The sequence below is a fragment of the Brachionichthys hirsutus genome, unplaced genomic scaffold (genome assembly GCF_040956055.1).
Source record: "Brachionichthys hirsutus isolate HB-005 unplaced genomic scaffold, CSIRO-AGI_Bhir_v1 contig_796, whole genome shotgun sequence".
NCBI lineage: Eukaryota > Metazoa > Chordata > Actinopteri > Lophiiformes > Brachionichthyidae > Brachionichthys > Brachionichthys hirsutus.
In genome coordinates this window covers 181,884-204,109 of record NW_027180331.1, presented here as the reverse complement: position 1 = coordinate 204,109, position 22,226 = coordinate 181,884, and the positions used below count along the sequence as shown (strand labels likewise).

Sequence of the window (22,226 nt, the reverse complement as noted above, 5' to 3'; positions counted from 1 at the left end):
AACTCTGACCATGATATTACTTTAATCCATAAAGTAATATCATTTTATATATTCATTTTTGTTATTATCCACTTGATTCTTCTGGAGCCATTTTCGCTGTGCGAGGTTTAGAAATGAAAGTGAGACCTTGATCTTTAAGTTTAGTTGGAAGTAAATATAATGGAAAACAAATAGATTTTCATGAATCAGAAGACAGAAGACACTACACTCGCTGTATGGAGTGATTTTATGGACATTAATGGTCTTTTTGAAGCCAAGGCCTGGACTTCATTTACCGCAATTATTTGAAGCAAGCTCTCTTGGCAAATTGTAGGATATATATATATATATATATATATATATATATTAAATCACATTCATATCCCCTGACACTTTCCTGGTATCAAAATGTCATATTGTGCTTGCTTGAAGGCAACATGCATTCGCTTATCTGTGGCTTGCATTCATTGCACAGCCTGAAACCTTCTTCGGCTGCTGTTATGATTCATACGTGGAACAGAGTATGAACTCCGCACACTTTCATTGTATTGCAATCGATGACATCCGCTCCTCAAGGGAATCCCTGGCGAGAAGCCTGCATCCAGGGGAAGCCTTCCTGCCATCTGCGCCAGTCACCCAACATGTGACAACCCCTCAGCCAATGATAGTTGTTCGAGCCACATGACCCCAAAAAGCAGAACCAAGACTTCTGGTAGGTTGGTACCGGGATACTTTTAGCAGAATCCACTTAGTCTGAGCGGATCAGTAACCACTCGAGTATCTAGTTTCACAATGCAATGAATGTGTATTTGATGAGTGTAAATAGAAATATGCAGTCAGTGAGACTTATTTTTGATGCATTTTTTGCAATAGCTATCGATATTCAAGTAACAAATGTGAAAGCCACACTGGTAAAACCATTCAAATGCCTCACTATGTCAATATGTACAGCCATCTGCTTGAATGTAGCTTATGGTAAATTATTAACCTTTTGACTGTAAAAATCTGTTTTGTATTTTTGAAGCCTATTAAATGTCTCTTTCTGAGGTAATTATTTACTGTAATTTTACAGTAACCATTTGGAAACTCTGCTGTCAGCCCCTTTACCATTCTTTTAATAGTTATTTTTTACAGTGTAGCATACTGTAAAAGCGAAACTGTGCCTCATACATCTGTTTTAATAAACAGCAGGGCTCTGCATGGAGGGTTTCCATGATTAATCCAACAAACCTAAATGCAGCCGTGTATCTGAAACTATTGTTACAGAGCAATTACAGCAGCTGTGCATGAAGGTGGCCTGAGAAACTGCTCTCCTTCAACAAATATACAGAGCCTCATGAATCTCAAGCATCTTTTATGTTCATAAAATAGATGATATGGGGAGCCCCCCCCCCCATTTCAAAAGGGTGTCCTTTTGCTTTTTCCACAGGAGATGGATTAGACTTTTTTTTTTCTTCTTCAAAGCCCCCAAAGCTCTGTGTTTAATCACATTATGGCATTTCCTGCACGGCATCAGTATAGTTGCAGGGCTCAGGTTTAAAAGCCAAGCCAGGATTTTCAGCTTTTTCCTGCGATTTGTTCAATTTATGTTCTGCTGTCAGGGACAGAATCCTGTATCACTCTCAGATTCATTTTTTTCTATCATCAGCACTGACATAAAAAGATATGATTTGATCCTGACGGGACCTGATTCTTAACATTAAATGGAGGCCATGGTCCCCATCTATAAAAAAGGCCATCCTTCACATTTTTTATCTTTCGCTGCGCTCCCTTAAATTTTTTCATGCGCAAACTTAAAGTTATTACAGTGAAACGTCTCCCTGCTGCTCTTTCTAGGAGCTTTGCAACATCAATTAATTATCTCGTGTTTAATGTCACAAAATGACGGCTATTAGTCATAACTTTGCAACTTACTCAAGTAATAGCACTGCGTCTAATGAAGAATCTCATTGAAGAAGCTTTCATCTTGATTATGCATGTGAATCTAGCTGTAAGATGAACTCGCTTTTATGTGGGAATCCATAAAATATAAATACATCGGACGCACATAATGTAAAGAGTGTTGGCACAGACACAAATACATACTTTAAGAGCCCATTAGTGGAAGATGGTAAATTTATAGACCTCCAATCCAATGCTCCAAAAATAAATATTCAGAGTTGGACCACATACTGCAAATACTGTACTGAAAGAGCTCAGAAGTAATGAAAATATATATTTTATAAGTGCACAACAACAAAGCAATTAACTAAACCCTAACACAAAACAACAGCAGTGATCTATTGCTAAACTTTCAGATAACTTTGCTCTGGAAAACAAACCAATATTAATCTGATTACAGCTCTGCATTGTCAGCACTTTCAGATTTTAGTGCAAGATTCATTTGCAGCTCTATCATGATGGGATTGCTTTGTGTCTTTATGAAATGAATATCATTAGCCTAATAGCATAACAGCCCAAGTGTTGGGCAATGCCTATTGATAATGGGCAATAATGCTATGAGGCTAACGATATGACAACCAATTATCAGATATTCCAGCTGCAAAGCCAGGCAGGACACGAAGAAGAAAATGCCTACAAGACCAAACACAACTGAACAGAACACACCTCGCCCCAGACCACATTGGCGCGCTGCTGGATCTCTGTCTGAGCACCAGCTACCGTACTTCCAGTACCGGCAGAAACATGTTTGTTTCATGGCTTCACCGGCATCTCTGATAGACAATTTGCATATGGAAGAGCTGCAATGCAAGTCCCTGACCTCTTTTGCAGGGACTTGCAGGTATGTGGACGACACCTACGTAAAAAAAACAGGCCCCAAGAAGTGAAAGGCTTTACAGACCACATCAATACGTTGGGCTGTAACATCTGTGCAGCACACCGTGAAATGGATGGAAACCTCAACATTGAGGTGTACAGAAAGCCCACCCACACCAACCAGTATCTTCTTTTTGATTCTCACCAGCACAAGACCAACAAATATATTAACAAAAACAACCAGGAATAAGAGACCGAAGACAAATGGAAACCCGTTGTCATCCCCTACCTTGCCAGTGTTTTCTGAAGAATTCAAACAAATTTTCAGTCAACACATGATTCACATACTCTTCAACACCCTGAGACAGATGCTGGTCCACCTGGAGGACAAAGCACCCAGACACAAACAAAGCAACGCAGTGTCTGCTGTCCAGTGCAGTGAATTTGATTGCAAAACGAATAGCGAATAGTTTCCTTTTTTAGCAAGTGAACATGTTATGAAGTGCAGTGCCCTTCAAGGTGTCCATCATTGCAAATGAATGGGCCATGCATCCTTTACCTAACTACGGGTACATTAACTTAATTACCGGCTCAGTAATTAAGTATGTATACACGAGTATGCAGTGAACTGTAACAGCATTTTAACAGAATGTAATTTACCTGATGCTTATGACTCAATAATGCAACATAAATGTCATGCATGATTGTGTTTCTGTCGAATCAAGCACATACTGATGTGTCATGAAACAATAAACCCAGTAGTCAATGGAAGATGTAGGCTACGTCTATCTATCTATCTATCTATCTATCATCTAATAAAATACAAACCAATCAGGATAATGTAGTTAATAATTTAGCATCTGTTATTGATTTTCCATTGTGGGTGATATGAAACTATTGTGTAACATAACTGATTCCAACATGTTTTTTGTAATGGCAGAACCGACTTCATCATTTTCATTCAGGAATTGAGTATTCAAACAGTATTCATTAGCAGGGACAATTTATTGTTGATGGCTTTCTTTATTTTTGTTGCATGGATTGATGGATATGTTTGTAGCAAAACAATTTAACATTTGAACAACCTCATCCTTTTAGATTCCATTATTATTACTTTTTTACTTTGGCCTTGAATTCCTTCAAGAAAATAATGAGAAACGGCTTCAGAGTATTGCAGTATTCTGTACACCTGAGCATTACTGTAAACACCAGCTTGCACAGAAGACTATTACAAGGAATAAAGAAAGCACTGGCATTGAGGTCATAAATTATAAAGCGAACAGCGACACATGATAACTGCCAGCTTCCTCATGCTTTCCATTTAAGTTTGGGATCAATACCACCCTTGACTAGCTCGAGTTATGGATGCTCTCATGGTATCACTTTTATGAGACAGACTGACACTTTGACAGCATCCATCAATCAACAGTCGACATGATACCAACGCACAAGAAGAGACTTTAGCAACAAACACATCCTCTGTGGCAGATCTGCTCATCTCTTGCAGCAGACTGCTCACTCTAGGATCCTTGCAGTGGCATTACAACATGCAATACCATGTCTTGTACACTTAGTGATGACAAATGCTAACAAACCTCGACCTTTGTATTAAAAAAAAATCTCTTGCCATATTCTGAAAACTTGTTCAAAGAAAATTGGGTAATGTAGTAGAAGAAATAGCAAAGTGAGATATGAGGGAAGAAAATGTTCAGGACAAATTCATCTCTCCATAATCCCCTAGTCTCTCTGCTCCCACCCCTCTTTCCAACCTCCAATTACAAAGAGAAGAAATGCCTCGCTTTTTACTCCTTAGAAATATACAGGCTCTACATCAGAACTCAATTTGGTTTGGTAATGAGACTGTGCTTGTGCTTTTCCCCATGCAGACGGCCCAATCTTCAATTGCCAGCACACATGGGGGCTTTAGCAGGAAGGCTCTGAGGAAATAGACGAGGAAAAGTGTTGCCTTTTTTCATTTGGATGAAGCTTAGAGCTCACCTTGTGCAATCCTTTCAAAATGACCTTGAGACATTTCTGAGATCTGAAGACAAGCATACTTTTAAGGGCCGTGAATAACTTTCGCATGAATCCCAGTGTTGTGTGAAGAAAGTGATATGAGAACAGATTTTATAAACACTGGACAGTAGTTCAAGTGAATCATTGTGCTCCTGAATGTGCAGCAATTCACAATGCAATGCTTCATGGAATTGAGATTTACATATACATAGACTCTGTATATCACATACTTTAGTTCATATGTATAGGAGTGTAACAGGCAAGCTACACAATCATTACAGATCTTCTTTTTTTTTCTCTCTCACAGAGTTCCACTGGAATCAATTCATTTCACCACTGAATGCACATTTTTTTATTCGCAGGTGACCATTGTTATATCTGTCCTGAGCCTACGGTCTACATCAACCAACTAACTCTTATCTTATAATGGAGGATTTTTCAAAAAAACTCATATCTTGTAAAGTATGCATTCAATTCACTCACCAAAACAGACATAAAGGGGTCCGAGATGCACTATCATGCAAAATGTCTTCTGGATCTGATCCAGAATGAAGTCAGGATAAATTATTAAATGTTTACATTGAAACATTTAGAACCTTTTGGTGATGATCCAGATCACCATGTGGACGGTGCAAATCCAATTAGGAGGGGAATGAGCTGCTGGCTGTGTCATGCTTCTGTTTTTTTCCCTTGTTACCCTCGCCGAAGCGGAAGCGAGGGTATTGCAATTGGGTGCGTTTGTCTGTCTGTTTGTCTGTTTGTCTGTTTGTCTGTCCGAGCGCATAAGTCAAAAACTAGTAACCCACTCGACTTGAAAATTTTACACAAGCAAGGTTCTGTCCGTGGCTCGGTCCTCCCCGAGAATGGCGTTGATACGGATCTGGATCCAGATTCTAGAATTATTTTTACATCTGGAATTGTGCCTGTGCTGTAAACTGCCACTTTAAGAGGGAGGGGCACGAATGGCATGATGGGAAAAAGAGTCCAGAAGATGGCTTGTAGTACGTTCCGAAGCAGCGAGCTAGAGCAGGTTTGGCCCCTCTGATCCGGAAGCCCTGTTTACTGTCTCACAAGATCGAATAGTCTATTGGAGGCGAGGGTCTGCAATCTCTGATTGTCGTTTTCTAGTATTATTTTATGCTTCCATGCGCTCCCTTTATGTGTTGCATTATTTCCTGTGTTCTGTGTCTGACCTCTTTCCATCTCGTTGTCACACCGTCTCCTCATTCCCTTCGTCACCATGCCTCCTTGTCCTACCCTCTGCCTTCAGTCCTCTGCCAGTTCGTTGTACCTCACAGTCACGTTCCAGCCTTTTTCTCAAGCCATAGCTATAGCCTTGTTTTTCAGACCTTGCCTTTTGCCTGCTGATTTGGATACCTTTGCCAGTTTGGACTGCCTTTCTGTGTACCGAGCCGTTTTCTGGAATAAACTCTTCTGTTGCTCTACAGTCAGTCTGTGCCTCTGCATTTTGACTCCATACCATCTGTTCAGCGTTCTTGGCAGGCGGAGGTTTGCACTTTCCGATTGCTTTTCTTGTTTTAAATATAAAATTTTCCAGGTGCATGCAAGTCAGTGCACCCATCCCTCATTAGAATCTAAGATGACCAAACCTGAACAAAACCAAAGAAGTAAAATCTGTTGGTTTGGTAAAAAATGCTCTGCTCTGGGTGTGGGGTAAAACTGATAAAGTGGTAAATAAGCTCACGTGACAAAACATTCCTTTAATAATAAATATATTTGTTTCAAGAGAAAGTATGTGAATCCCTAAAAACATCATCTAAATAATTTTGTTAATATAGACTATTTATTTAACCAATTTGCATGGTTGCTATTTACGATTCACTGTAGCAGAATATTTAGCCACAAATACACACAGTAACAAATTAGATCAATTTTTTTTTCTTGCTGCTGGAGATGTGTCACCATGACACAAACATCTCGGCTGTTAGCCACAATTCTGCCCTAACCTATGCATAAAAAGATACATTTCACTCTGAAAGATTATTTATCCCAAGAAGCCTTAAAGTCAACCAAGTTGATTTTAGTACTGTGCAGAAATGATTGGCTCGTGAATCATTATGAAATGTCTGGTATGCCCTAAAAAAACGGAGTTACCGGTAATTAAAATAAAGATTGTAATAATATCCTGTTGCCCTAATTTTTCAAACGACTCCCAGAATGCCCCACCTCTCCATGTAAAGCAAGACCCAACCAGATCACACGAAAGGGGATTAAACCAAGTTGGATTTGCACACAGTTCAAGTAACATTATTATCAGCTACACTTCTCAGAGTGTGCAAAGAGGATTGAACTTACATAGTCGTCGTATGACTCATGTCTGACGGCTAACGGCGGGGGCCTGTAGCCAGCGCTCCCCGCTGCCCCCATGGCTCTAGGAGCTTGTGCCTCCCTTGTTAAAGCAGTCGTGGGAAGTTTGCTGTGTGCTGCTGCTGCTGCTGCTGTCCCCCGAGGTGCTGCTGCACTCCTTCTCGTTCCTCTGTGGCCTCTGGTGAAGTAAACAAGCAGAAAAATAGGGCATAATTTTTTGCCAGAATAATTTTACTCCGCACCATCTGAAAATAAGCCGCAGCAATGTCAGCGAAGAAAAAAAAAACATTAAGAGGTAGGACGTAAGAAATGTGTCAGATCCGTCTTATGGCGACGTCTGTGCAGGCTGATTCAGTGGATGTGTGTTGCACAGCGTGCTTGGGTGAAACACAAGATAAGCATAACCTCCGCCGGCACAGAAGTAGATGTAATGATCAGAGGGTTGAAGAGTGTCAATGTGTGTCTTTCTTAACACCTTTGGGAGACACCTTTCACATTTCAATAAACCCGTACAGCCGTCTCAAGCCTGTGTTTGCATCAACTCACACTTCACCCTGCTCAGCGACATGGTCAGACATTTTCTTTTTTTATTGACTTACTTAAGGGTGTCCAGCAGAGAGAGACATTTAAGTTCAAAGGATTTGAGCTTGTGTCTTTTGTGGAGGAGCAATTGTCCAGTCGAAGAACCCCTTGAACAGCGCGTGAATCAAAGGGTGGCTTTAGCACCACAAAGCCCTCTATAGTCTGCCAACTTCACATTTTTAACAGCCGCATGATGTAGGTGGGCAAGGAGACCATTTCTTCCTCTGGCACATCCTTCACTTAGAAGTGGCCCATTGTGATCCAAAAATATAGACACCCAAAGAGGAATTACTGGTGCATATTTTTCATGGAGATTTGCAATAATCGCTTATCTGTGTGCCATGAGAAAATCTGTGAAGGCAAGTGATGGGGGTGACTTTAAATTGTGGGCATTCCATGTTCTTTCTGGATTTGTCTCCTGTACAGGGCGTGGGGCAAACTGTACCTGCATGCTTTTGAGGGACCGCCGCGGCTCAGGTAGGTTGTGGACAATTTTCTCTAAAAATCAATTCAAAAGGAAACGGAGGGGAAGGCAATCCGCTTCACAACAGCAGCTGCACGCGTGGCTAAGCCAATCAAATGCTCTGTCACGTGAGCTTTTTCTGTAGCTGGTGACGCTGACATTGACTTGAGATAAAGTACCTTTATGTGGACAACAACTAATATTAATATCATTAGGAGGCCCTAACAGAACAATCTGAATATTGGTATGAGGAGAGAACAAAAAAACTAATTGCACAAATTGCCTTTGAGGGATTTACACTCTCTACTCTTAGAGCCTCATCATAAAGAATGCTACTGGCTGTTTAATTATTTGACAGAAACCAGCCAGTAATACCAGTAAGCTTCAACAACACAGCACGTCAGCCATTTGTTTCATTTTATCAAGGTTGTTAGGCTTGCACATTTCGATGTGGTGATAGTTGTGTCATATTGATGATCATCAAGGCTACGCCTGTGCTCAGATTTTGATAATTGCTTCTTTGTAAATCCATCTTCCTTCATGTAGTGTGATATAAATGTTCACTATTAAGTGGACTGTAAGTAAATATTACAACAATCAGAAGAAATGATATACAATTTTAAACCAAATGTTTATTTATCACGTTTTTACCGTGTGGATATTGTTGTCGCTGGCCGTCCACTCCTCCCTCGGCTCGACTCCTCAGAACCGTTCAAGAGGGAGAGCTCTCTCAGCTGCTCCTGTCTAATCTCATCATTGTAGTCCTATGGGAACAAAATACATCAATTCTCATATAAAAAAAAACACGGATGTGTTTTTTTTCCCCGAGTGGAACAGATGGACCTAACAACAGCAACTATATAATCATATCAATGTGATCTTGACACACACAGGGGAGGCATGAGCTTTGAATACCCAATGAAGAATGCCTCATTTTGGCTATGTTTGGACAGGACGTGCAGAAGAGTGATCACTAATGACAAATGCGCCTCAATAATCAACAAGCCGCATATTCAATGTGAGGAGCAAGATTGGATTTAAATAATTCTTCTATCGAGGGTTTTTGCAGAACTCAGGTGATGTGACAACAAATTGCCTGATGTGTGTAAGAAAAGAAAAAAAAAGACTTCATTGGAGGCCAGAAAACAGAGCAGGCCAAACAGCATTCATTATCTTGTCATCGGTGACATATAAACAGGCTTTTTTCCCTAGAAACATAAAAGCAAAGCACTCACAAGCTGCTACTTTGGGCAGAATGTGTTTGTAATGATGACAAAGACATGCAGGCGGCGGCCAATTGCTTTCTTTATCCACGTTTTTGACAGCCACATTTTACAACTCTGATGGCGTAAAGAACAGGATTGTCCCTGAAAGAATTAAAATCATCTGGAACTTACTTCAAAATAAAGTTCAAAACAGACAAACGTATTCCCACTTTCCTGGAACATGGAGTAAACAGCATTGATTGATAATTGATTCATGACACATGATTATTATTGACATACACACAGTATAACTGAATATTCTGATGGTTTAGTATCACCCTGTATTTCCTATGTCCCCCAGCATTAGCTTCTCTCACTTCATTTTAGAAATTTTCACTGCTTTTATATCAACACCTCAAAAAAACATCTACTCAAAGTCACCCCCCCCCTGAAATGTTTAAGCAGTTAGAGTCCAGAGTACTTAGTCTTAATACCAGAAAGCCGTTTTCATGTGAGTCTGGCTTTAATGTGTGGAGACAACATGGTGACTAAGCATCAGAACTTTGACATTAAGCCTGGTCCAGCATATAATTTTAAGAAGTGTGATGTTGAAAATCTGCAGCTTTGGACACACAGAAACTGAAAATGGACCCAAGGAAGTTGGAGACATCTTTGTCTCGCGCTGAAATGTTCCCAGTAGAGGCTTTAAGGACGGTTAATGGGGTTGTGTGTTAATGTGTGGGGATTTCTGCTTCGTTGCCCTGCAGGTATTTTTTGAATTGTTCTAAAAACTACTTCAGTTTTATCAAGCAGATCCATTTAAAGAAGGTTGGTGTTACTTTTAAAGTTTAACTATAAATAGCAGCTTTATTTGAATAGAAATAGTTGTGTTGCGGTTCATTGTATTGTCCCGTGGACAGTTTAATATGCTCCCATAAAGGGCAGCGATGCGGCTCAGCGATGCCAAACGACTGCAGCAAACGACCAAAAGCAGCGTATCGTTAAAACCACGGCGTAATTTCTGACACACATGCTTTGAATATATTTAATGTTGAATATTCCAACCTATTTCAAAAACATGTTGCCTTTATTCAACTGTGGATCACGAATAAGTGACAGAAGAACGTCAAGAGTGAGAGTGGAGCAGAATCAGAGGATGGCGACACATGTGATCAGAGAAAGCCATATTTGATCATTAATCTCAGCCACCGGTCCGCCACGACGGAATCGCATATTTGCACCATAATTAAAAAAAAAAAAGGCTACAGGGCACCACGCCGCGGCTGCCATATTGTCCCACCTCTTCATTTGCAGTAGCAGGTTACGTGTCACACTGGCACAACATAATGAACAGATTCTCAAACCCACGTCTCTGATGGAGACAAAAACATCTTTGCAGCAGATTTACGAGACACAAGACACACAGCACACACGTGCCTCCCTCCTTAATGGATTAAGGTATACGGTTTGACAAAAGACAGGCACACAGCTTTTAAACGGAAGCCTGCCAGCCAATCCAGAACACAAGCAATGTGCCAGAGCTTGTGAGAGTTGACTGTTGACAGAGGCAGCGCCACGAGAATACAGATAAAACAAATGCTGAGGCTTTTCGGGTCAGACTGTTTGCGCGCTTCGATTAAGTCTGACCGTGTTTGACCTTGGGCACACACAAAGACCTCAAGGAGCCAGCAGACGAGGCACGGCTGCCACACGTTGTGTTGACTGATTTCTAAATGCGTATTTCATCTCATTGATATCGGTCTGCTGCCTGTGACATCACTGCTCTGACATACTGGGATATTTTTCTGGAACATTGCTGAGAGCGGCAATGTCAGTAACTGTGCATATAAATGTTTTTTTCTCTGCAACACCAGACTGGTGTTTAATGTTGGCGTTCATGCTTTGTAATCATGATGAGTCCTGAATCCATTTCCATAGCTCATTTATTTTGTTTTGACTGCAGTGGACTCTATGCAAAGACAAATTACTACCACATATCTTTATCAAGCATCTGTGTCATCTTCTATGTGCCAAAATTCTCCCTATTTTGAGATTAAGGCCGCAAACCTATATGAGAGCAGGACCGCCTGTCCTTCAACGCGTCTCAGTTTCAGGCTGTATTTACGCAGCAATCCACTGATTCGGTTTCTCTGTGCATTTTTCTTTAATATCTAGGATTTCCAACACTGAGCTGACAGCACTGCCAACATTCCTGCAGTAAGATTTTGCTTTGCAGCAGATCCAAGGCCTCGTGTTAAGGCAAGCTTTCGTCTTTTAAGTCCTTTCAACGGCAGATAAAACTTACAGACAGAAAAACTGCACTTCTGTTTGCTCTCGTTTGCTCATGACTAAAATTAATGAGATGCACACGTTGTGCATATCGAATTCTCCCTGGAGATGTTCATGAAGCATGTGCATGCCGTTTTTGAAAAAGCTATTTAATAACCATTAACATACATGAGAAAATAATTGAATATATATTAATTTTTTTCATATTCATAGAGCTCAGTGGGAAGTAAATCGTAGCGGTGGGACATTTATCTTCAGACATCATGATTAGTGATGGCACTTAGAAATTAATTGTTCACATTTGTGTTTTTTTGTCCAAAGATAGATGAGAGGAATTCATCTCGGATCAATCTCTGCGGCATATCTTTAAATTTTAACTCAATTTTAACTCAAATGCAGTGTTGCATTGTGGGAGGTCGCCATGATTCTGTCTGCCTGCGTCACCTCGACTTTAGGTCGGTCTCTGAAGTATAATGTCTCACCAACAGATGCAGACTGGTCACTGGAGCAGTGGGAGACTTCCTCACAGCGAGCCAATAATGCTGCACACCAGCTGGCTCAAATCAGGCCTGTTTGCAAAGACGGTAAATTCAGCCCGCCTTTTCTCCTGGGCCCAGTTCCCTGTGGTACATTCCTCTGTTCCACGCTGAGCTGACTACCAACCATTGCCATGAATGTTCAAATAGTATCTGTCACTTTGGAATTGACACTGTTGATCGCTCAATTGAAGTATTCTTTCTAATCGTCCTATATTGCATGCAAAGCCCGCTGACCATCAGTCAGATCCTCGAATGGCTGAATCGAAATTGAGACAAGGATCAGGTTATTAAATTTAGGTAATTCCAATTCTATCTAACTCTTCAGTGCTGAATATTTCAATTGTGCCCCGTCTAACGCTGACTCAAAGATATGACTTGAGGCCATTTATCTAACTTCACAGAGCTTGCTGTGGAGATAGAAAAGGTTTTGTAAAGCTTTTTGTACATTCAGTATGCTCCCAAGACCTGTAAACAAACTTTGATGTGTAAAATCAGTCCCTCTTTAATTCCAGTCAGAGAAACATATAATTTGGTGTTTTGGGGAAAAAAACAAACGTTTAAATAGCAAGATGCTCTCTATCACTCTCCACAAAATACAGAGAGCATCATCGTCATCATCACCATGGTTACTGAGAGATCCCTGTTGTGTGTGGTTTATTTGTAAAAAAAAAAAAACCTTAAGCAATGCGATTTTGGGTTAGAACATAGAACATGTTCTCGCTTAACTAAGAGTGGAGGCTCTGCCATCAGTGTATTCATATTCTTGGAAAGACATTGGGGACAGAAAGAATAACTTTATTGGTGTACATACATTTACTACAACAAGCTGGACTGCGTCAGAGCACCATAGGAAATAAGTCTTACAGTCAATCAATCAGAACCTATTTGCACATACTGTTGACAGCTCAAACATATGTTCTTGAGACCTGGATCATCGGACAGCCGGGGTCAAAGTAAGGCCTGCATACTTGTGCATATTGTTTGCACCCAAGAGATGAATAAGCTTGCATTTCCCTTCTCGTTATGCGGCAGCACTAAATAGTTTGAAACAGGGTTATGAAGTCTGCTCAGTGCAGATGCGGAACAATCATCCTCCTGATGCAGTGAGCAGACATGACTCTAAAGACAATGGCTCGACGTAGCAAGCGGCATGAGCTCCATAAAGTAGATTCTTGCAACACAATTCCTCTATTAGTCTTGTCACGTTTGCAAAGCTTGATTAATATTTACAGCTTAGACTGGGCTAGTATACACAACATGCGCATTAATTATTGCACATTTCTTCAGGCTATAAGTTGCCGGAGTCTTGCAAGTTGTTCCATGAGGCAATTTAATTGATGAATACATTATGGTAAATCTGTGAGGAAATTTGTGCAGTGTAGGGCCATGTTCGTGATGCAGAGGAAAACTTTGCACTTTCATCTTAACGTAAACAAACTCAGACTCTGTTTGCTTTGTGCTAATGGCTCTGGTGGAGAATTGATGGCATTCACTATGTGACACTGGAATAAAAAATAAGTATGAAACTTACCGGAACAAGGAATTTTTTAATCTCCTCCAAGGCATGACTCATCCGGGAATAGGCCTCTCCGGGCGGCGCAAAGACTTCAATTAAAACATGAAGATCATTACTCAGATGGGCGTATTTGGCCTCGCCACTCGTCCTTAGTTCTTCTTCCTGTGTGCCAAAAGAAAGCAAATGAACAACAGATGACTTTTATGGGTTTTTTTTATGATTCTTTATCATTGGCAGACAGGGCTATTTTGTATAACTCCACAATAAATGGTCAGGATGCTTGAAAATACAGGATAAGTTCCCAACAGGATCAACAGGAAATCAAAGATTGATCCGTATCCTGGCTAAATTCCGTATATGATCCAGGACAGGATTTCTTCGTCACTGCAAGAGAACAAATTAAGGTATAAACATGCAACACCACAATATACCCAAGACACCACAGAATCAGTAGTATGCCAATGTTTTTGCTTTACCTTCAAAATCTATGGAACTAGATCCAGAAGAATATCGCCAATACCAAAAAGGTGATTTTCGTGAGTAACGACTGAACTAATAATGTTATCAACGTGAATTACTTGCTAATTGTATGTTTCCATGGTCAAGGAATCTAATAATGTAGATAAAATAAGTATAGGGTCATTATTTCTGGTGTGAATCTGTTTATGGGGGGAACTGAGCTGCTTGCCAGAGGTCTGCGCGCTCCGAATGCTGTTCTAGTTGAATAATAACATTAGTTAAGTACATTTTATCAAATACTATATTGCAGACATATTTACTACTTGCACTGGACATTGCGGTAAAGTAACTTTAAAACAAACTTTGAAGGTTTGGTTTAATGCTTTAATTGCTGGTTTGGAGGATGTTTCCTGCTCTATTGGGAGTTGCCTGCTCAGGCAGTGCTTTCAGCTAAATGCAAACAGCAAGATAACATGGTTCCTTGGTAAATTTAGAGATAAAGAATAGCTTCCATAGGAAGAAAACGATTCAAATAATTAATAATAGGATGGACAAGGCAGATAGGTAGGATACATGCATGCTTTCAAATATTTTTTACATGTACAATCTTTTACCTATGTGTATCTTGAATGTGTAGAGATGAACTATATAAATGTTATTGTTATTGTATTACAAAAGAGAACTAGCGGGAGCATGTGATATGTGTGTGTGTGTGTGTGTGGGGGGGGGGGGGTGTATTTATTTGAGTAAAAGCTATATATTCCATTATAATGCAGATGTTTGTACAATGGAAACATAACGATTACATAGTTCAAAGTGAGGGCTGAGCCCGGTCTTGGATTGTGGTGCCGGGGAGGTGGAATATTCTTCCAGGAAAAACTGTATTTTTTGATTTGTCATGAAGGATGCTCTGCAGGCTCTGCTCAAAAACAGCTCCAGGAGGTTTTTAAAATGGATAGACATCTTGTGAGCCAGACATGGTGCAGTGTTCAAGGCATTTTGATGGCCGTTGGCAACAAACCTTGTGAGGATCCTCAAGAAGTAAAATTAAGCAAAAATAAATAAAAATAAAAATAATAATCAAACAAAAGCAAAACGCTGATATATAAGCCTTTGTTCCTTTCGCTAGCTTGCAATATTTCAACCTGTCTTAGTTGATGGATGGAGTTTTGCTACTGTGGAAAAGTCAAATGGCTAAAGATAAATAACAAAACTGTTGCCTCACAGTCTGGAGATTTAGATCCTTCACAAAAACCAGAGCAAAAGTTAGAAAAAATCAAACACAATCACAAAAATAATAGTCACATTCAGGAGCATCCGCATTGTAAGCATTGCCATCTCTAAGGGAAATGAAACAGACTGGCAGATGAGGGACAGGTGTGCAGGGCAGGAAGACACACCGGGGTGCCCTGCTGGATAGGTGAGGTATGACAGATAAAAAAAAAAAAAAAGAAATTCATAATGAGAGAGAGAGAGAGAGAAAGAGACACAGAGAGAGAGAGAGTTAACAAAAACAACCTTACAGGAGCAAATGATCAAACAGTGCCACTAATTTCATTAAATACATTAAATAGAGCTAAAGTTATACTTCTAATGCCTTAAAGCAAGAAAGGCTTATAGGGAAAAAAACAAAAGACATGATGTAAAGAGGTGGATATTCAGCTCAGACGGGGGCATTGAATTAAAGCAAGTCTATAAGAAGGAACCGAAACACAGAAGGGTGTCAAACTGAGCTCCTATTTCAAACAGTTTGAAAGTGTGATGACAGGAGGAGCTCAATGCAGGCCTTGAGGGGCCATGCTCAAGGCTTCACACTGGCTTTAACGGCTTAAAAGATTTGTAATACAGCTCGGGGCCAGTTCTCACTGTCTTTCAAAAGAACTCGTTAAATTGTAAAATCAATTTTGAGCTGAACAAATCAGGGGTGTTGTCAGTACTGGAGAGGAGACAAGTTTCAAATTACAGCACCGGTTACAAATGCTGCTGCTGCTGCTGCTTACTGAATTACTGAATTAATTATTTAGTCAAGCCAAAATTTGCAGAGAAAAGGAGTTTCTTTAAGTATTCACCTGTGTTTAGTGATTCTGCATCTAAACAATTCCTCTTTGGGTGCTTTTGCTGAAGGACCTATGAAGCTGGCCATCAGGGGGACGACGCCTGAGAGCCTGTCAAACGCTCAGCAGCCTATCTGGGGACTTTGTTGGTCCGTGCCTCACAGAGCTCTTCCCTGCCACCTCAAATTGAAATAATATTTTGCAGCCACTGGGTTAAATTGTGATTAAGATAAAAATGTGCACATGAATCGACTGTGAATCTTGAGTTTGAGCTATTTCAATGGTTGACACGGTAAGAGAGCTCTGTCAGAGAGGGCAGCACACTCAGAGCTACGTTTATGAGGACTTTAGGAGGTCAGAAATCAAATAAGCTTTGAGGTCGTTAGTTCGCTCTCTAACCGGGCTAATATGTGCGTGCATGGTTTCATATTGAGTGCGCCCCACCCATCATAGGACTAATGCACCCCTCTGAGGAGCAGGATGTGGCTGCAGTAATGCGTGATGATTTGTGCTTCTGCTTGTCATGGGACTCTGGCTTAGACTGCAGCACAGAGCTGCCTGGAATGTCTCTCAGTCATGACCTTTAGCTGTCAGTCTCATCACAGAGTCCTTCAAGAACTGGTCAGACTGCACACAAAATCAATATCGCTATCAGAAAATACCAAGCAGTGCATCAGATAGGCGTCCTGCGAGGGGTTTATTATGCTCTGTTGTGCTGCTCACAGCTCCGTGCTCCTCCCTCAGACTCCAGGTGAATACACCAAGTTAGTGATACTGACCAGTGAGGGAGGATTTGTTCCTTGTCAGCGGATCGGGTGGCTGGGGTGTGAATTATTCCTCCCTCTGTAAAATGTATGTGTTCTATTCAAATCAAATGTTTGTAGCAAGAGGTAAAAAAAAAAGAAGAGGAATTGGAGACACAATGACAAATTGTCATGTAAAGATGTGTCCATTCATCGATGGTCTCATCTACAGCTGCTTTATCCTCCTTGGTTGCCACGGCTGGCTGCCAGTGCAGGCGAGAGGCATTGTACATCCTGGATGTGCTGCCAGCCACACAGACACAGACAAACACTTACGCACACACTCTGGACAATCAATTTGGAGTGATCAATTCACCTACGATGCATGTTTTTGGAGGTGGGTGGAAGCCAGAGAACCCGAGGAGAACCCACGCAGACACGGGGAGAACATGCAAACGCCGCACAGTCAACAGTCAGGTAATTGATTTAAGGAATACTGCCTGCTAGTCACATTCTAATTAAATCATGCATTGTGTGTTGAATAGTTGTTCAGCTCATTTTAGCTAAAGAAAGACAAAAGGCAAAAGGAATGTTTTCAAGATCATTGACATTTTCATGAACATAGAGCTTGTTAGATTTATTTTCAAACTGGGCAATGCCATCTTTTGAGGAAAATAAAGTGATATATATATATATATATATATAAAAAGAAAGTTCTGCCACAGAAATTGTGTGAACTTGTTGCTTCCTAAATTGAGAATTATCAGTGATCACATTTCTCTTGAATTTATTCATGAAACAAAATTATATTTCTTTTCATTTAGTCATTCCTTTCCTATAACTATAAGGGAGGCTGGACCTTAGCCCATTGACTATATTGCTGTCACCAGTTTATCACACAGAAAACAGAATCACGGTCACGCCTACGGTTCATTTAAAGTTAAGATTTGCCACGGTGATAATCGTATGTTTCTTGTGATGTTGATAATTTGCTTGCATTTTAGACCTTTCCCATTTTGGATTTTGTCTGTCTGTTTGGGCTGATTTTCCATTTTGAGCTTTTGCCTGAAAGGTTGTTCAATATTTGTCTCCAAATAACTGAACAGAGCAATTTTGTTTGATTTTCACGCAAACTCTTAACAACTCCTAAATAACCCATGCTTCAACCTAACATTGCACAGTAAGTAAAGTGTCATGACTATTATATAAGATGCCAAAATATAAAGAAAAATTGCCTGCTTTGACACGGACCCAACATCTACCCAGGTCCCATGTACATCCGCAGGCACGCAGTGACTTTAAAAGGTGCAGTGATAAGAGATATCAATGCATCATAATTCACCCTGAATGCTCCCGTAACGCATTATAGATGTGGTGTTCTAAGAAAGCTGTGCCGATTTATATTATACCAGTATTGATCATGGTGGCTTTAAAGTAGCTCTAGCAGCTTCCGCATTGTTTTAGTGTCAACATGTGCTTGAGGTACTCAAATGCAGCTCGCGTTTCACCATAGAGGTGGCAGCATCGCTAACTTTTGTCACGGCTGAAATGGAGACTACAGGAGTGATGGCGATGCAACCCTATAGCAGCACTCCTTCCAGGGAACTAGATCCAGCAGGTTGTCTGTGTAGGCTCGCCTCTAGGGAACTACGAGTCAGCAGGAGAAACGACGCTGGCAGCGAGATTCATCACTTTGCATTCACAATTGATTAGTACAGAAAACGCTATTAAACAAGAAACAGGAAAAAAATGTTTTCTGTGAAATATCTGTTATCTGTCAACTATAACTGGGAGATTTTAATCCCACTCTGTGTGTTCTGGGTTAGAATATTCCTCTGTGCTTTGTTTCTGTAAATTACACCTTTTCATTAATATCTTCAACTCGCCAAACAAATCTATTTTCACCACAAATGTTTCTTACTTTTTCTTTATCCCTCATGGAGCCTTTGCCAAGGATGGACATCTTCACTCCGGTCTCTTCTTGTAACCGCTTCATGGAATTTCCCCGTGGTCCCAGCAGCTTCCCGACAAAATTAAACTGTGAGACAGAAGAAAAGCGTCATCAGACGCTTTATCAGTGTCTCAACTATAGAGCCAAGAAGGAATAAAGTTAGAGCTAAAGATGCGAAAATGTTTCTCTCCCTTTAGGTGTAAAAGGAATTTGATGCATTCGATGAAACATTTAATCACAGAAGAGGGTCGTTGGTCATTGATCATCTATTATCAATATAATATCACATTCAAATCACCATTCATCACATGAGGAAAGAATCCGCCTGTGACAAATCGATATAATTATCCTCTATTTGTAACACATAAAAGGTGAATGGGATGCTCATTTGCAGCATCCTCCATCTGCTTGAACTGCGCTCTCGCTATGTATCTTACTGCCGTTCGGGGTCAGCTGTGTCACAAAAAGAAAAGGGAACATGGGCTCAAACCAATAATGGTCCCAACTCTGGTTCAGAGGTCAGTGTTGAGATAAAGCCAGAAATAATGACTTTCTTCCCAGTGGGAAATTAAGTAATACTGTACTGATAACAAACGGTTAAATTCAGGCCTTGGGGCTCGGACTATCATTTTCCCTCTTGCTGTGGACCAGCTAGTGTTCCTACTGAATTAGTTCAGGGTTGCTGCAGGCACACCATCGCTAAAATTAGCAGTGATGAATCCATGGGGTAAAATAATGCAGTCAAATAGGTTAAAATGAGATTTAATTATTTAGTTCTACAAACTTATTCTATTCCGTCTATCTCGTACACTATTTCCCAGAATTGCAATAAACTCTTGGCTGTTGCATGCTTCGATAAGAAGAGAACAGGTGATCGAGCAACCACCACAACACACTCTGGCCGACCCTAAAAACCAATATGAACCTTTTCACAAAAGCAGGGCGCTCCCACCGAGGCCGAGCAGCTAATAACTTCACTGCCAGCTGTGTGGCTGCTGCAGCCCAAGTCAACAGCCGCACATTCAGCTGCTTCCACGAGCACCATTAAGATCGGGAGCGAATGCTGCATCCCCGGATCAGGAAGCACCAGGGAGGCAGAAATCAAACCATCTTTACATGAAAAGCCCTTGCTTGTCCTCTGATGTGAATAATTAAGATGCATTTGGGGTTTCTTCCACAGGACTATCCTATGGCTGGTGGCGGGGGGGGGGGCGCTTCGGAGCAGATGGCAGTTGCGAGTGTGCGCTCGCTGGGCGGTAGAAGAAGTGTGGCCTGTTTTCATTAAGCTAATGAATGTCTGGAGTTACTCTGTTGCTCCACGGTGAGCAATTTTGGCTTGAGAGAGGGCCGTGGTACAGTGTTAAATTAGGATGGAAATGATGCAACGTGCCCCCCTGCAGTCTCAACACTGCTAAGTATGAAAACATCAGATGGGAGGGTGCTGAAAATGCAGCATTAAAAGGTATGAATAGATTGTAGACACTGAACAACCAGCAAAAACATAGTGATAATCAAATACAGTGATCTCTTCAGATAACTTCTACATAAAGAACAGGCATTTAATAGGATATGTTGGCTTTGAGAGCTCAGTAGCACACAAGCATTCACCAATGCTCCTTTAATTCATTCAAGCATAATCCAAAATTCCCTAAGAATTGAAAAATTGTGAAATTCAGTGTTATCCTGATTCCCATCAAAATGTAAAGGAGTCTCTTCTGGCCCAGACTCATGCTTCTTGGAAATCCATTCAGCAGCATTTATGTATATTCCTGCTGGCAACCCAATCAACAAATGGACACTCGTGAAAACATAACCTTGGTGGAAGTAACAAGGGTGCATTAATGGTTATTGTTCTCTGGAAACAGCTTCTCTTCGTATCTTGCAGTGTATTTGTTTGTTTTTAGACCTTTGCAGGAATTTCTTCTCTAAATGTTGATGTGAACTTGATTGTGGTTTGTTTGTACACATTTAAATTGCAGTGTATTGAGCTCTCAGGACCACTGTACATGCTTTGACCTGTAGAAACAGAATACATCTGTCATGTGGCGCAGATCCCGAGTCCCGAGACGGGTTCTCCTGCAATTATGTGGCTGGATTCATTAGTGAGATCACTTTGTTGCGAGCATAATGACACACAGCCGTAGTTTCTGTGGTGAAGGGCAGCCGTGCCCGAGAGTCACAGGTAAATGATTTTAGCACAGCAAGCTATTCTTCATACTTGAGGAATCTCTGCACATGATCTGTGCTGAGACTTGACACGGAACTCATGGTTGCAACGCAGACAATTAAACAATGTGATTTCTGCAGTTAAAGAACACACAATCAGGTGATCATATACCGATCCCAATTTTATTGTTACGTTTTTTCAAATATTTCATTATAATGGAACGATGATCATTTAAATATAGAAAGCAGCTGCTTCCAATGTGTTATTTATCGGCTGTAGTCATTGTTCATGTGGACGTTGATGAGTGAAACTTTCTTATAACAATGTAAAACAGCATAACATAATGAGAGAATGGGATTTCTTTTTTTTTAATGAAGGAGCACTCTTTCTGCTGCAGGCTGTATATTTCATACGCTCTCTCACCACCAGGCACGAAATCTCTCTGAACACAGAACATCATTCAGTCCAAGCAAATGAACTCATACATGTACAGAGGCCATCCTTTCATGTATTTCACTGCGGCCAGTCATCATTTTAGATGTCCTGAGGCATTTACTCCCAGGTTAGTGAGCTGTGCTACTGGGGAAGTCCAGGTCCTGTCTGATAGAAGGATTAGCGCCCGGGGTAGAGACATGCTTTAATGGCTGCTAAGGATGACTGGACTGTCAGAGGAATGTGTCCTATCAGTTCCATGGAATTTGTTGTTTTGTTGTCACAATATATTTGCTGTTGAACTCACAAAAAATAAATAAATGTGTTCTGTAGCAATAGGAAGCAAAATGATTGATATGTGTCTTTGCTCATCCTTCAAGTGGAAGAATGTCGCAATAAAAAAATTTTTTTTATATTATTAAGCAGCACAGAACGCAATTATGATTTCTAGCAATTCTGACAAGTAACAACAACTCAAGTCACAAGTCAAAATGAAGATTACTACTGAAGCTATTTACGATGGAAATGTTCCAGATGAGTTGTGTTTTGCTGTTTAAAAAAGAAATATTTTCACATCTCAAATCTCAGAGCTAAACTGCACAAATCCTGCTCAAGATGAGACTACCGAACCAGGTCCTTTCACGTGATCATGTCAGTGTACAGACTTAAACAATAGCATTGTTTAATAATAGTTAAACAAGAGAAAAATATGTCTTCAGTATTGTTTTATCAGGAGATGATACCAG

The 22,226-nt window shown here is 40.6% G+C and overlaps 1 protein-coding gene across 1 annotated transcript in view; it reads right to left on the bottom strand.

Moving 5' to 3' along the window:
- Positions 1-22,226, bottom strand: part of LOC137913000 (KH domain-containing, RNA-binding, signal transduction-associated protein 2-like) — a 46,308-nt gene that overhangs the window by 7,845 nt on the left and 16,237 nt on the right. The window contains 4 exon segments of the mRNA XM_068757133.1: positions 7,069-7,256; positions 8,769-8,889; positions 13,690-13,836; positions 18,852-18,968. Of these exon segments, the coding sequence (XP_068613234.1) occupies positions 7,069-7,256; positions 8,769-8,889; positions 13,690-13,836; positions 18,852-18,968 (573 nt within the window).